Source organism: Stegostoma tigrinum, chromosome 12 (assembly GCF_030684315.1).
Source record: "Stegostoma tigrinum isolate sSteTig4 chromosome 12, sSteTig4.hap1, whole genome shotgun sequence".
Taxonomy (NCBI): domain Eukaryota; kingdom Metazoa; phylum Chordata; class Chondrichthyes; order Orectolobiformes; family Stegostomatidae; genus Stegostoma; species Stegostoma tigrinum.
The window spans coordinates 9,368,543-9,384,018 of record NC_081365.1 but is presented as its reverse complement, the minus strand read 5'-3'; the positions used below and the strand labels follow the sequence as shown (position 1 = coordinate 9,384,018).

At 42.6% G+C, this 15,476-nt stretch overlaps 1 protein-coding gene across 1 annotated transcript in view; it reads left to right on the top strand.

The window, feature by feature from the left end:
- tmprss15 (transmembrane serine protease 15) overlaps positions 1-15,476 on the top strand; it is a 103,182-nt gene that overhangs the window by 74,755 nt on the left and 12,951 nt on the right. Inside the window, exons 18-23 of the mRNA XM_048540111.2 lie at positions 92-202; positions 1,499-1,631; positions 6,867-6,962; positions 8,725-8,774; positions 13,062-13,236; positions 13,915-14,096. Coding sequence (XP_048396068.1) covers positions 92-202; positions 1,499-1,631; positions 6,867-6,962; positions 8,725-8,774; positions 13,062-13,236; positions 13,915-14,096 — 747 coding nt within the window. The remainder of the gene's footprint in view (positions 1-91; positions 203-1,498; positions 1,632-6,866; positions 6,963-8,724; positions 8,775-13,061; positions 13,237-13,914; positions 14,097-15,476) is intronic.

The following is a 15,476-nucleotide window of genomic DNA, read 5'->3' as shown; positions in this document are numbered from 1 at the left end:
TATTCTGATCCCATCTGTAGTCTTGCTTGAGGTTTATTCATTATGATCCTGTGTTAACTCACTTCAATGTCTTTGCTATTGATTTCCATAGCTCCATGTGCTGTCACAGAGCACCAGTGTAAAAATGGTTTGTGTATCTCTAAGGATAAGTTATGCAATGGCCATCGAGATTGTAAAGATGGATCTGATGAAAAACATTGTGGTAAGCAGATTTGACCTTTGTCTTTGATTTTTGTGCAGATGCAAAATGTTCTGCTCTACACATGAGCATATTTTTCAGAACTAAGGAGCTAAATTTCCTGAATAGGTAAACTTTGAGACAGAATATCGCTGGAGCCTTTTTTCTGCATTGTGGTTTTAAGCCAAGCAGTGCCCTATTTACACCGGTCAATTTGCACTGCAGCACCTCCATCGAGGCAGATGCTTGGGTTTTTGCATAGCAACACATACAGTCCTCCTCTTGGTTAAACTTAAAATGTAACAATCAGGAGAGCTTAACTGACAGTTTTTAACTCCTGGTTGTTTTAAGATGCAACTAGTTGTTCAAGAGATGGGCATCCTGCTCACCACGTTCAAGTCCTTTATAAATTATGAATTGTTGCTGGTGTTGCTACACTCTCCAGCCTCTGCAGACAGCATGCGTCCCAACTTACACTGCCACTGGACAATCTGAGAAATGGAAATCCCTCCTGTTATTGTTTCAATATAAACCATTCTGTGCTGAATTCAAAACAGTAAACACCTTTCTCCCATCGTAAGACAATTCATCAGAAGAATGTTGATGCCTGTGATTTCCTATTTATTAATGCGCCAAGAAATATCATTCTCAATTCTCGAAGGCACATGTCATTGGGATGCTACTGACATAGCTTTGGCTTATAAGATTGATTAGAAATCACAGAAGTCTGAGGTAAATTGGTGGTTGGAATTAGCCTTCAGGAGGCTAAATGGGAAAGTGTCTTATTTTTCCTTTATGAGATGTAAGAATTTCTCATAAAGCCAATGTTTATTGTCCACACCTTTCCATAGTCATGCAGTTAAATTCCTGGTTAATTGTAACCAATCCCCTCAAGGATATTGGTGGTGTGAAATTTGACAATTGTAATGCCATTGACTGTTAAGGGAAGATGTTGAAGATGCTAACTGACTGGTAATTGCCTGGCATGAATGTTCATGCCAGCTGTTAGCCTACACATGAACACTGTTCTGGTCTTGCTCTGAGCGGATATGGATAGTTTCAGTACCTGGGGTGTTGTGAGTTAATACTGTGCAATTACTTGCAAACATCTCCACTTCTGATGTAATGATGGAAGAAGGTGATGGCTAAAGATTGTTGGGCCCAGGACACCATTCTGAGGAGCTCGTATAGTAATGCCCTATTGCACCATTGCCCAGCAGGAGCTGTCCTTCAGATAAATGATTCTCCAGAAGTCCTCATAAAGGATCCATTCCTCTCAGCCATTGTTTGAAAGTTATCATTTTCTGGTCAAATCCCCAGTGCGCCTATTGAATGGATCTCGTAGCAGCGATGGGTTGGTGCAGTTCAATTTAAAGACTGAATGGCACTCAATATGTATAGACAATTTTTCAGAGAACATATCAAATGCCTTATGTGTGGAGTTGGGCTTCAGGTAAGGTATTTTTCATTTTTCATTGATATCTTAATCGTGTTGTATCATTGTGTGTGATGGTGGCATTGTGCTCCTGTCACCTAAAGCTAATGAGGGCATAAATTCACATCCCACTGCAGCGACTCTTGGAAATTAAGTTCAATTAATTAAAGCAGTCCATGATGGTTAATCAACAATTGCTGTTTTCTTTTATTGAAAAGACTGGTTGACTACTGAAATTTAGAGAAGGAAGTCTGCTACTCTTACCCAGTTTGGCCTATATGTGACTCCAGGTCTTAGCAATATGCTTGACTCTAATCTGTCCCAGTAAGCTAATCAGTGAGCAAGGAATGTGCTCTCAGAAGAACTGATGAACTGGAGACTTAGAATCATCCAGCCACCGTAATGTTTGCCATCTTTTATACTCAATTCAAATCACACCATCTGCCGTAGTGGGATTTCAATCTGTAGCCATAGTGCATTAACCTGATGTTCTGTGTTACCATACTACTGCCTCCCCCGTATATACGTTGCCTGATTTTCCTTTCAATTAGCATCAGCTGATCATTAACTTTTTACAATTACCATACTGACATTGTCCTATTCAATCATCTTCACTGGAATTGGATTTCCCAGGGTCACCATCACACCAAAGACTTGTCAGGCATGCCACAATAGTGTTCCATTTGATTCAAGCCCGAGCAGTATTGCATAACCAATAACAGTGTCAATTCATTAGTAATACATTAAATGGCATGCAATTCATACAACTACATCTGCTTCATGAAGCCCAAGCTGACCAGACTTGCACGTTCCATGCGCTACATCTAGGATGTAAAGATGTCCATGAGAGTGTTCTTATAAAGATGGGACAGGTCCTATTTTTCTACTATTCAACTCCTTTATACTGCTTGTTGACAGCCTTCCATCCTCCATTGCTTATGAACATAAGCAAACAATCCTTTTTATTGGAAAGTTTTCACTTGTTGTGCCTGTAATGATGACTGTGGCAGCCAGTACCTGAAAGGCAAGTTCTGCCATTGCACACGCTGCAAGTGGGGCACCAAGGAACAATATGATTTTGTGTTGGCTCCTGTTTCTAGCTGCACCACCTATGGGCAGACAGCAAGCCCACAGTAAGGCAATCACCATTTGCCTTTTTTTTTACCTCCCAGTGACTCCCAAGTTTGATAATCAATGTTTAGGCCTTCACATCACAGCATTCCTGCCATGGGACTGTGAGGTCTCCATTGGCCATGACTGCATGTATCTCAGCACGTGGAAGCTCCTTGGGTAGGCAACCGTCTTCCACTCTAAAAACTTGGCTGAGTCATCGAAAATGCTATCGTTTGATTAACACTAACCAAGTGTTCGAGGGGTCAGTTAGCCAAATAGCTGGTGTGCAAGACAAAGTAATGCTGACAGTCTGGGTTCAATTCCCAAACTGGCTGAGGTCACCACATCCGGTGAGTGAATAAAAAAAAGTCAATCATGGGGTGAGCAAGATCAGCAATAACTTGTAACTGTATTGTTCTAATAACTCCCTGAGCTAATGCCATGTTGAGTTGTTTGAGCAATGTCCTAAATTCTTTCAGCACTTAGCTCTGACATATAGGCTTGTTACTGGCTTCTGCGATACAAAATGTTTCTCTCAAAACTAAGTTTGCCATCTAAAGGTTCAACTCATACATTATATGAATACGTTACAAACTTGCTTTGATATATCTGAGAGATGCACTGTTTCATTGTCTCACCCCTCTTCTCCACTGGTCACAATCAATATATTTTTGTGTTATTCATTCATGGAATGAGGGCATCAGCGGCCTGGCGGAATTAATTGCCCATCTCTAATTGCTCAGAGAGTAGTTAAGAGTGAACCACATTGCTGTGGATCTAGAGTCAAATGTAGGCCAGACCAGGTAAAGATGGCAATTTCCTTCCCTAAAGGACATCAGTGAACCAAATAGGTTTTTCCCAACGATCAGTAATGGATTCATGGTCACCACCTAGACTCTTAAATCTATTTTTCCCCATTGAATTCAAATTCCACCTTCTACTTTGATGGGATTTGAACTCAATTTTGCAGCACATTATCTGTGTCTCGGGGATTTACAGTCCAGTGATAATACCGCTAGGCCATCACCTTCCCAAGCTTTAAATGAATCAGTGTGGTGAGAAGGTCAGCTGCACAAGTCTTGGGATGATGACAGGTACAAAATCAAGAACAACTCAGCCAACTTAATTTAGTCAACAACAAATAATTGTTATTACCAAAACAAACTGGCTCAAACAAAAGTGCAAAGATTATTGAAGGTTTCAATTAAGCAAATATCTGAAAATGTACCAATATATCAATTTAGAACAGGAGGCAACATTCAGCCCTTCAAACTTACAGCACCATTTATCGAGATTGAAGCCTCAAAAACACATTTCTGCCTGGCCCTAAGGACCTCTCACCTCCTTGAAACTATATGTTTCAGCCTTTTTCAAATAAAAAGGATCACACAACCATATGCATCTGCGCACGCACACACAAGCACACGTGCGTGAATACACACATGTACATCTGAGGAGAAACAAAAAGACTAAAAGTTTTGAAATGACAATGTGTAGAACTGGATGAACACAGCAGTCCAAAGCAGCATCAGAGGAGCAGGAAGGCTGACGTTTTGGGCCTAGACCCTTCTTCAGCCCTTTTGCTCCTCTGATGCTGCTTGGCCTGCTGTGTTCATCCAGCTCTACACCTTGTTATCTCAGATTCTCCAGCATCTGCAGTTCCTACTATCTCTCCCAAGATAAAAGTTCTGCATGTTTACTTTAAAGTCATTTGGCCAAGCATTAGTTAAACCCATGTCGCAAGGATTCATCATGAATTGTCCCAAATTGTGTACCTATTCTGAAGATTTTCTGCATACAAGTGTTTGGCACTAAGGAATCTTCTTGGTTGAATTCCTTTGCTTCAGATGATGTGGTAGTTTCTAAAGGATCCTCTCCCTGACTCGTTCACAAATAGAAATGGTGAACTTTGGTGGGTTTTCAGTTCACACACATTTTGCTAAAAAGATTTGCAAAGCAGGAGTTAGGAAGCAATGGTCTCTTGCTTCTAAGACAGGTCTCCGATCCTGTCTTACCAAATTCAAAAATACAATATTTTTACAGTAGGCCATGTGAAACTCGGTGATTCCATCCGAGCTTCCTACTCCTTTCGGGTGCAACAACATTGTTTTTATTTCACTGTGTCTTTTCATCAGCAAAACACCCCTTTGCGTATAAATTCAAGATATATTTTTATGGATCCTCATATTTTGAAAACTAATACTTGGATCTTGTCTCTTCATCAAATACAAACTTGTACGTAAAGAGGTGATTGATGGCCATCTGAGAATGGTCAGCATCCTAAGCATCTTAAGTGATAATTATCCATTGGCTGTTGTATCTTCAAATGTTGAGGCTGTTCAAGTTCAATTAATTTAAATTATTCAATTATTCCAGAGGTACGGTGTAACAAGCCTGAACAGATTGATTGGAAGATATATCCAAGAATTGCACCTTGGGGCTTTGGTGGTGTATTGGTAATGTCCGCATCTCTAGGTTCAAGTGTTACCTGCTGGAGAAGTGCGCAATAAGATCTCTAATCAGAGAATATCTACGTTCAATTATTGCTCGTTCAGCATCTCAAGGGGTGCCTTGCTGACACACACAAGCATTGTTTCCATTGCACTCCTGGTGAGGTAGCCCTGGTGAATTGGGATGGATTCTCTGGCATAAGTTCAGCTGAAATCCAGACAACCCTTCATCTAAATCTCTGTGTGATTTATATTCTATAGATCTTCTGATGAAGATTAGCATCCTGCTAACATTTTGATTACTATTTATAACTGAAAATTGGCTTTTGATATCCTAACTAGATTCTTCTGTCTCCATCCAATCTCCCGAGTATTTTATTCTGTGGGTTTAGCCACGGGCAATGCCATTACGATTTTCACTTAGCAGCAACCAACTTTCTAAATTCATCTCCTGTTGTTATGCTTTCATTATAGTAGTTATATTAAGTTGCATTAACTGTCTTTTAACGACTCACTTCTGTTATTTTTTTTCTTTACAGTACATTAACAGGTACTGCACTGGGGAGACAATGGCCTGGTGCTATTATCGCTGGACTGCTAATCCAGAGACTCAGATAACATTCTGGGGACTTGGGTTCAAATCCTGCCATGACAGATGGTGGAATTTGAATTCAATATATATCTGGAATTAAGGATCTAATGATGGCCGTGAATCCATTGCAGATAGTTGGGAAGACCCATCTGATTCACTAATGTTCCTTAGGGAAAGAAACTGCCATCTCACCTCGTCGGGCCTACATGTGACTCCAGACTCACAATAATGTGGTTGACTTTTAACTGTCTTCTGGGCAATTAGCGATGGGCAATAAATGCTGCCTGGGCAGCAACATCCTCATCCCATGAATGAATTAAGAAAAAAAAACTTTTTTTCTGGCTGCTGCTCAAATGTTGGTTGTTAGAAATGAACACAGCTGCTTCAACTCTTAGTGCTGGAATCTTTATATTAAAGATAAGAACAGAAAATCCTGGGCCCTCAAATTAGTTGCATTGGGAGGCAGAATTTGTTTGTTGGATCCTCCATTCCAGAGATTTGAACATTTAATCTTTGCTGACGCTCTCACAGCGGCAGCGCTAAAGGAGTGCTGCATTATCAGAGGGATCAGTTCCCATGTGAAACATTCAGCTGAGGGTCCACCTGCCCTCTTGGATGGATGTAAGGTGTCTTCTGACAGTTGTTGCAAAGAAGGTGAGGGATGTGTTCTCCCAGGTTTCTTAAATGAATATCTCTTCCCTCGATTAATATCGCAAATGGAAGTGGCCAATGAGTCAAAACCTCTTCTGCCAGTGGGACCCTACTATGCACAACCTGCCATTTCAGTGACATCGGTGACTGCACTTCAAAACAAACACCAAGTGTAAAAGCAATGTAGGACATCCTGAGACTTTACATATTTCAAGATAAACGTAAATCCCTTACTTTATTTGAGGACTAGCAGAAACTTGTTCACTTAAACTGTTTCACTCCACATTTCTTTGCCTTCATTTGGGGGCAAGTATGGGGTCAATGGAGAAGGTCAGCTCATGAGGAATATGCAGATGGGCTGGGTGAAAGCATTAATTTAGTAGAAATATATAAACATTCTACGTGTTTCTCAGGTGCTTGTTTAACATTCTATTTTCACAATGACAGGAACAGCAGCAAAACATCACCAATTTCTGCAAATGGCACTGAATCCTTTGTAAAACTGGATAAGAACTCAAATGGCAGTTACATATTTGTACCAAGGTATTTAAAACACATTTTACTTCATTTAACTGATGTGGGGTTTGCTGCCAATGTCAGCACTTACTGTCCATCCTAAGTTGCTCTTGAGATTGTGATGCAGGCCTCCTTCTTGAGCCAGTCTGTGTGTTGAAAGGTGCTACCACAATGCTGCCAGAGAGGAAGTTCTTTTTGAAGCAGTAGAAATGAAAGAGTGGCAAATGTAGGTGATGCTATACAGAGGGGATCTTAGGTGACGGTGCTTCCTTCACTTACTACTTTCAACCTACTGGGTGGCAAATACAATGGATTTGGATGCTACTGAAGACCGTCCTCATGGTGCGCAGGGGACAATTTCAAAGATGGCAGATAACACAAAATTTGGAAATACTATAAATCATCATGGCTATATCTCCAAAAGAACATACACATTTTGGTGGAGTGGACGAATGGGTGGCAGATGACGTTCAAGGCAGAGTAGTGTGAGGTTTTAGTCATTTTAGTCAGAAGAACACTCAAAGGCAAGATTCAATTGAGCATAAAATTCTAAAGGTGATGCAGGAGCAGAGGGACCTGGGTGTGTATGTGCATGCACACATCATTAAAAATAATAAGCCAGGTAGAGACAACAGTTAATAAATCACACAGTGTCCTCAGCTTTATTCATAGAGACATAGAGTACAAAACCAAGAAGGTGAGGTTGAACTTGTACAAAATAATTGATAGACCTCAGCTGGAGCATTTTGCACAGCTCTGGGTGCCACATTATATGAAGGATGTGAATGCACTAGGAAGACAGTGTAGAAGCAATTTACAAAAATGATTCCAGGGAGGAAGAGCTTCAATTATGAGGTTAGAATTGAAGAATTTAGGACTGTTTGCCTTGCTAAGGGGAGATCAGACAGAAGTTTTCAAAATTGCAAGCAGCCTGATAGAGTAGATACGGAGAAACCATTCCTGCTTGTTAAAGGAAAAAGAACGACAGAATATATACATAGTGAATAGTTAGAGTATGGAAATGTGGTGAAGGCTGTTTCAACAGTCGTTCCAGAGAGATCGGCTCATCATTTGGATAAATAGAATGTGCAACAATGTGAGGAAAAATGCAAGAGATAGGCTCTAGATAATGATGGTCATTTGAACAGCCAATGAAACACAGAGGTCCTCATTCAGCGCCATAGGACTTCTGTATTCTGTGATTAATTCTTGCAGTAATGATGCACGTGGCCTGACATTAGAGGGGCACAAACTAGGATTAAATTATCAGCAGGAAGGCATAATTCTCCTGCCAAGGAACCTCCTAATAAAAGGTTCCAATCTACAAATATTGCCACTGGAGATGCAAAGTCTTTTAATGCTGTGACTTGTGAGCAGGAGTATGAATTAGTCTCCATGGCTGCCAAACTAGAGGACAGATTAGGTAGGGTGGCCAACAGCCTGGCTAAAGAGGTGGGCTTGTGGCAAAGCTTTTTCGGGAAGATGTGGTGGCATTCAGGGAGAGAATTCTAGTTTTATGGGGTCTAAGCAAAATGTGCTGTCATCTCAAAAATGTCACCAAAATCTTCATCGCGCATTGTGAATCAACAATTTCATAGGAAAAAGATAGAAGAGTAAAGGGAGTGAGACTGATTGTTTCTCTTGTTGAATTGTCCCCTATTTCTCAAAGTTTACTGCATGGGTAGAGAGCAATCTCAACATTTGTAAATGATACCTGAGGAATTTGCTGTAGGTCAGAGCAGCATCATACAGAGTGAAAATAACATCACGTTTTTTTCTTGCCTTCCAGCACAAAATGTTACCAGAACAAAGTAGTGTACCTGAATTGTAACAGGAAACGTAAGTAAACTGAAGATTAACTTCCAAGACGTGAACCGCAAGTGTAACTGCTTCGAACAATTGCCTGCTCACAATCTGCCTCAGGCACTGGAACTAACACTTAGTGAAAATGTGGCTGATAGATATTCTCTTCACAGTTGGCATCCCACTGAGGTCAATATTAACATAGCACAGAATGTCACAGATACATGAAGTAGACAGTTTAGGACTGGGAATAGGCTACTTGGCCACTCAGTCATCTGATTACTCCACATCCCTGCCTTCTCCTGATAGCCTTTGACCCCCTTTGCTGATCAACAATCTGTCTACTTCTGCCTTAAAAATATTCAAGGGCTTTGCTTTAAAGAACAGAATTCCGAAGTTTTGAGATCCTCTATTTTGAAATGGTCAGCACTAGTTCTAGATTTTCTCCCAAGAGGAAATATCCTTTCCACTCCTCAGGGCGTTCTACATTTCAGTCCAAGGCAACCAAAAGCATTTTACAAGAAATTTGATTGTATTTTCTAGAATAAATGGATTGTAGAACTCATTGGCCTGCGTCTCACCAAGCATGGCCGAGTCAATGATAAACAGCAAGGTGAAGAGAGAAACTATTTGTACCTTTCACAACTGCAGGATGCCCCAAAATACCAGCCAATGAAGTACTGTTGTGGGATGGTTACAACTGTAACACAAGAAATGCCACAGCTAAATTGTGCGCAACAGAACAGCAATGAGATAAAAAGACCAAACAATCTGTTTTAGTGATCAGTGATAATGGGAACTGCAGATGCTGGAGAATCCGAGATAACAAAGTGTGGAGCTGGATGAACACAGCAGGCCAAGCAGCATCTTAGGAGCACAAAAGCTGACGTTTCGGGCCGAGACCCTTCATCAGAAAAGGGGGATGGGGAGACGGTTCTGAAATAAATAGGGAGAGAGGGGGAGGCGGACTGAAGATGGATAGAGATCCCCTGAGGTTATCCATCTTCAGTCCGCCTCCCCCTCTCTCCCTATTTATTTCAGAACCCTCTCCCCATCCCCCTCTCTGATGAAGGGTCTAGGCCCGAAACATCAGCTTTTGTGCTCCTGAGATGCTGCTTGGCCTGCTGTGTTCATCCAGCTCCACACTTTGTAATCAGTTTTAGTGATGTTGGCTGTGTGTTAAATATTAGCCAGGATACTAAGGAGAACTCTGCTGTTGCTGTTCAATTTTGGTGTTGGATTTTAGCTTTCACATGAATAGATATGGTACTCAGTTTAATGCATCTTTAAAAGATGGCAACTCCTTCAGTACAGCACAAGTCTGACCCTTTCTTCAGGAGTAAACTTGCCTCCTTAATTGGATTGGGATATCAATCTGTGAATTAATCACTTTGTGAACATTCCAATATTTCAATTTCAGTTCTGATGCATGGAGAAAATTGCATCTCAATATCAAACACTTCTGGAGTGGTTGCATCACAGTTAGGAGCAGAGTAAATGTCCCCTTTTGTGTGGAAAGGCTTGTGTGCTTCACATCTTCACGTTCCATGGAACATTCTAACTCTGTTGTGCTCTTATGCATTGGTTCTATAGAGGAAAATTTCCCCCCACGATTAATTAATACAGAGTTAGGTAGCCACTGTGGGTCTGAGCCCATTAGGAAATTAGCATTTTTGTTGAATTAAATTGTGATAAAATGTAATTGCACCAAAGATCACCTGAGTTCATTATCGTATGCTTTACACATTGGTCTTCCCCATTAACATCAGATATTGAGCTGTCAGCCTTGACTCAGTGATAACGCCATCATGAGAAAGCTATAATGTCATTACTATTCCAGAAAATTAAGCACCTCATCTCGGATGTTCCTTTCTCACCCCAGAGGCTCCATGATTAGGACATTGAGAGGAGACTATGATCACTTGTGCCCGTTATGGCTGCCAGGGCCCTATTGGTATAATTGTGAGGCTTCAGTCTAGGAAGGAGGTCTGCCTAACGTTGGGAAGATGCTAACAGATTCTGGAAATGGACCTTAGGTGTAGCCGTAGTTTCCTGAATTGGTTGCCCTTGGCAATTGTCTCGTTATACTTCTAAAAACTACTTATGGAGTCTGCCAAGGTGAGGCAAGCTTGACAAAGCGACAAGAGAAACTAGACTGTGTGACATTAATTCACTTCCGGTGATGATGTATATTGTGTCTCATTTGCGTACACTGCAGTTAGATTTTACCCCATATACTATATCTCCCCACTAGTTGCTGATTGAGCCTATTACACCATACTTTTTTGAGTGAGCTGCCAGTTCACACAGTAGAACATAAAACATAGACCATAGAACATTACAGCACAGTACAGGTCCTTTGACCCTCAATGTTGCGCCGACCTGAGAAACCAATCTGAAGCCCATCTAACCTATACCATTCTGTTATCGTCTATATGTTTATCCATGACCATTTAACTCCATTTGCCATCTCTCAGCCCAGCTCTGCAGCTTATCTATGTCCTTCTGTAGCCTGCAACATCCTTCCGCACTATCTACAACTCCACCGACTTTAGTGTGATCCGCCAATTTACTAACCCATTCTTCTACGCCCTCATCCAGGTCATTTACAAAAATGACAAAGAGCAGTGGCCCCAAAACAGATCCTTGCGGTACACCACTAGTAACTGAACTCCAGGATGAACATTTCCCATCAACCACCACCCTCTGTCTTCTTACAGCTAGCCAATTTCTGATCCAAACCGCTAAACCTGCAATAGCCTACTATGGGGAACCTTATTGAACACTTTACTGAAATCTGTATACGCTACTTCGACTGCTTTACCCCCATCCACTTGTTTAGTCACCTTCTCAAAGAACTCAATATTTTTGTGAGGCACGACCTACCCGTCACAAAACCATGTTGACTATCGCTAATCAAATTATTCCTTTCTAGATGATTATAAATCCTATCTCTTATCCTTTCCAACACTTTACCCACAACCAAAGTAAGGCTCACAGGTCTATAATTACCAGGGTTGTCTCTATTCCCCTTCTTGAACAAGGGTCAACATTTGCTATCCTCCATGTTTCTGGCACTATTCCTGTAGACAATGATGGCATGAAGATCAAAGCCAAAGGCTCTGCAATCTGCTCCCTAGCTTCCCAGAGAGAGCATACCACCAGCAAGCTGTTTTGCAGAAGATGCAGAGGAAATGTAGTGCAATAGTACCAAGGATTTGAAGAAGTTATGTGGAGAAACTGAAGCAGCTGGAATAGTTTTTCTTACAGCAGAGCAGCTAAAGATAGATTTCATACAGGTGTTCAAAACTGTGAGACATTTTGATTGAGAAAAATTGGGGAAATGTGTTCAGCATTTGGAGAGTCAGCAAGGTACAGATTTAAGATAAGTGGCCAAATAACTAGATGAGAGATGAGTAGAAGTTTCTTTTCACAAAACAATTTCTTATGATCACCCTGACTGCAAGAGATGCTGATTCAATAATAACTTGAAAAGGGAATAGGATAGACACTTGAATTGGGGACATATTGCAGGGTTGGGATCAAAGAAAGTGAAATAGATTTGCACCTGTCGGAGCTCCCTTATCGAATTGTCTAGTGGACTGAATGGCATCCATCTGGGCTGCACCATTCTAGGGTCCCACGATGCTGTTAGTCCATAAGAACATAAAAACATACAAAATAGGAACAGGAGTGGGCCATCTGGCTCCTCGAGCCTGCTCCACCATTCAATAAGATCTTTTGACGGACTCAGCTCCACTTACCTGCCCGCTCACCATAACCCTTCATTCCTTCACTGCTCAAAAATCTATCCATATTTGCCTTAACAACATTCAACGAGGAAGCCTCAACTACTTCAGAGATAATGGGAACTGCAGATGCTGGAGAATCTAAGATAATATGTTCATCTGGCTTCACACTTTATTATCTTAGCCTCAACTACTTCACTGGTCAGGGAATTCACAGATTCAAGGCCTTTTGGGAGAAGAAGTTCCTTGCCAACTCAGTCCTAAATCTGCTCCCCCTTATTTTGAGACTACGTCCCCTCACCCACCAGTGGAAACAACCTCCCTGCTTCTATCCTGTATATTCCATTCATAATTCCATACGTTTCTACAAGATCTCCACTTTTGTTCGAAATTCCATTAAGCATATTCCCAATCTACTCAAACTCTCCTCATAGGCAAACCCTCTCAATTCCAGAGTCAACCTCGTGAACCTCCCTGCACCTCCTCCACTGTGCTGTACCACTCACCTTCATGTCATCTCTGAACTTTGGCACACTACACTCAACTTAAGGATTGTCTGCTACTTTCCTTTCAGCATGTGGGAAGAGTCTGGGCGAACCACAGGGACTTGGGAAGATAGTAGGCGGTAAGGATGCAGTAGAAGGCACATGGCCGTGGATCGTTTCTCTTCATTTTGGTTTTCGGCATGTGTGCGGAGCCACATTAATCAGCGAACAGTGGATCGTTTCAGCAGCTCACTGCGTTTATGGGTAACACTCACCACAAATTCTTCACCCTCATTCATAATTTTGTCATTGTGTCATATCTGTGGACACTGAAAGATTTATTGAAGGCTCGACTCACAATATCCGTAAGAAGCAACAAAAGGACTATCAAAAAAGTGACAGCCACTGGTTTAGGAGCACATCTGCCAATGTGATATACTGCATCCGCTGTACCTGTTATGACTTCCTCTACATCGGGGAAACCAAGCAGACGCTTGGGGGCCACTTTGCAGAACACCTACGCTCGGTTCGCAACAAAGGAAGCTCAGACACTGCCTCAGTATAGCTTTAGACAGCAGCCCGACCTGCACCCACACTTTGTGCATGATAAACATCGAAAGAACTGCGGATGCTGTAAATGCAGAATAGATGTTTCCAGACCTGCCGAGCTCTTCCAGCAACTTTGTTTCTGTTCCTTAGTGCACAATAACTAGGCTAACTCAGTGTTGCATTGTCAGACGTGTCCTGTTTGGCCTCTCGAATAGTTATGAATCATTGATGTGAGATTCAACTCATGTAAGGCATGCAGTGATGAGGGTAGATTTTAAGAAGAGCCTGTTATAATGACAGGCTTGGGACAGTAGCTGGTGAGAAAGGGTTTGTTGACAGATTAAAGTGCAAGATTCATTCTAATATAAAGAATGACAATTTTCTCAACTGCAGGAGAAACCTTGAACTCTCAAACTGGAAGGCAATACTGGGCCTACACACTCAGTTCAATCTTACCACCCCCCACACACAGATTCGAGGGATTGATCGAATCTTGATGAATCCTCATTACAACAAGCGGAAAAAGGACAGTGATATTGCCTTGATGCATTTGATTTCAGCAGTGACTTACACGGGTAAGTATGTAATATTCAACCCAGTCTATCTCTTCTTGCCGTGAGTTGACAGAGCATTGACTGCACGGAGCACCGTACCATCCGAGAATCAGTACTGAGGGAGTCCTGCACTGTCAGAGGGTCAGTGATAATGGAGTGCCGCACCATCAGATGGTCAGTACTGAGGGAGTGCTGCACTGTCAGAGGGTCAGTGATAAGGGAGTGCCGCACCATCAGATGGTCAGTACTGAGGGAGTGTTGCACTGTCAGAGGGTCAGCACTGAGGGAGCGCCGCACTGTCACAGAGTCAGTTCTGAGGGAGCGCCGTACCATCAGAGGGTCAGTACTAAGAGAGTGCCACACTGTCAGAGGGTCAACACTGAGGGAGTGCTGCACTGTCAGAGGGTCAGTACTGAGGGAGCGCCGCACTGTCAGAGGTTCAGTACTGAGGGAGTGCCGTACTGATGAGGGTCAGTACTAAGGGAGTGCTGTACTGTTGGAGAGTCAGTCCTGATGGAGTGCTGCATTGTCGGAAGGTCAGTGCTGAGGGAGTGCCACACTATCAGAGGGTCAGTACTGAGGTAGTGCCACGCTGTCAGATGGTCAGTCCTGACGGAGTGCCACTCTGTTGGATTTTCAGTGCTGAGGGAGTGCCACACTATCAGAGGGTCAGTACTGAGGTAGTGCCACGCTGTCAGATGGTCAGTCCTGAGGGAGTGCCACTCTGTTGGATTTTCAGTGCTGAGGGTGTGCCGCACTGTCAGAGGGTCAGTACTGAGGGAGTGCGACACTGTCAGAGGGTCAGTCCTGAGGCAGTGCCACACTGTCGGAGGATCGGTACTGAAGGGATGCTGCACTGTCAGTGGGTCAGAACTGAGTGAGTGCTACACCATTGGAGGGTTAGTTCTACGGGAGTTTTTCTTACCACCAGGGGTCTGTATTGAGTGAGGGTTGTACTTTTAGAGGGTCAGTATCGAGGACGTCCCACACTGTCGGAGAGTGAGTAATGAGGGCGTCTCACACTGCTGAAGGGCCAGTACTGAGGAAGTCCTGCACCATCAGAGGGTTGGTACATAGAGAGCGCGCATTATCAGAAGGTCTGCATTGTGGAGTGCAGCACTGTCAAAGAGCCATGTTAAGTGGGTGCTGCACTGTCAATGTTTACTGCTGAGGGAGTGCTGTATTGTCAAATAGTTGGTGCTGAGAGAGCACTGCACTGTTGGAGTGTTAGTGCTGGGGGAGTGCAGTGTTAGATGGGTAGAGTTGAGGAAGCACCACACTGTTGGATGGTTCAGGCTGAAGGCGTGTGACACTGTAATCTGGATGGTGTTGAGGGAGTGCTGACTGTTGGGGGATCAGTATGGCGAGAGTGCCACACTGTAAAAAGGATAGTGTTGAGGG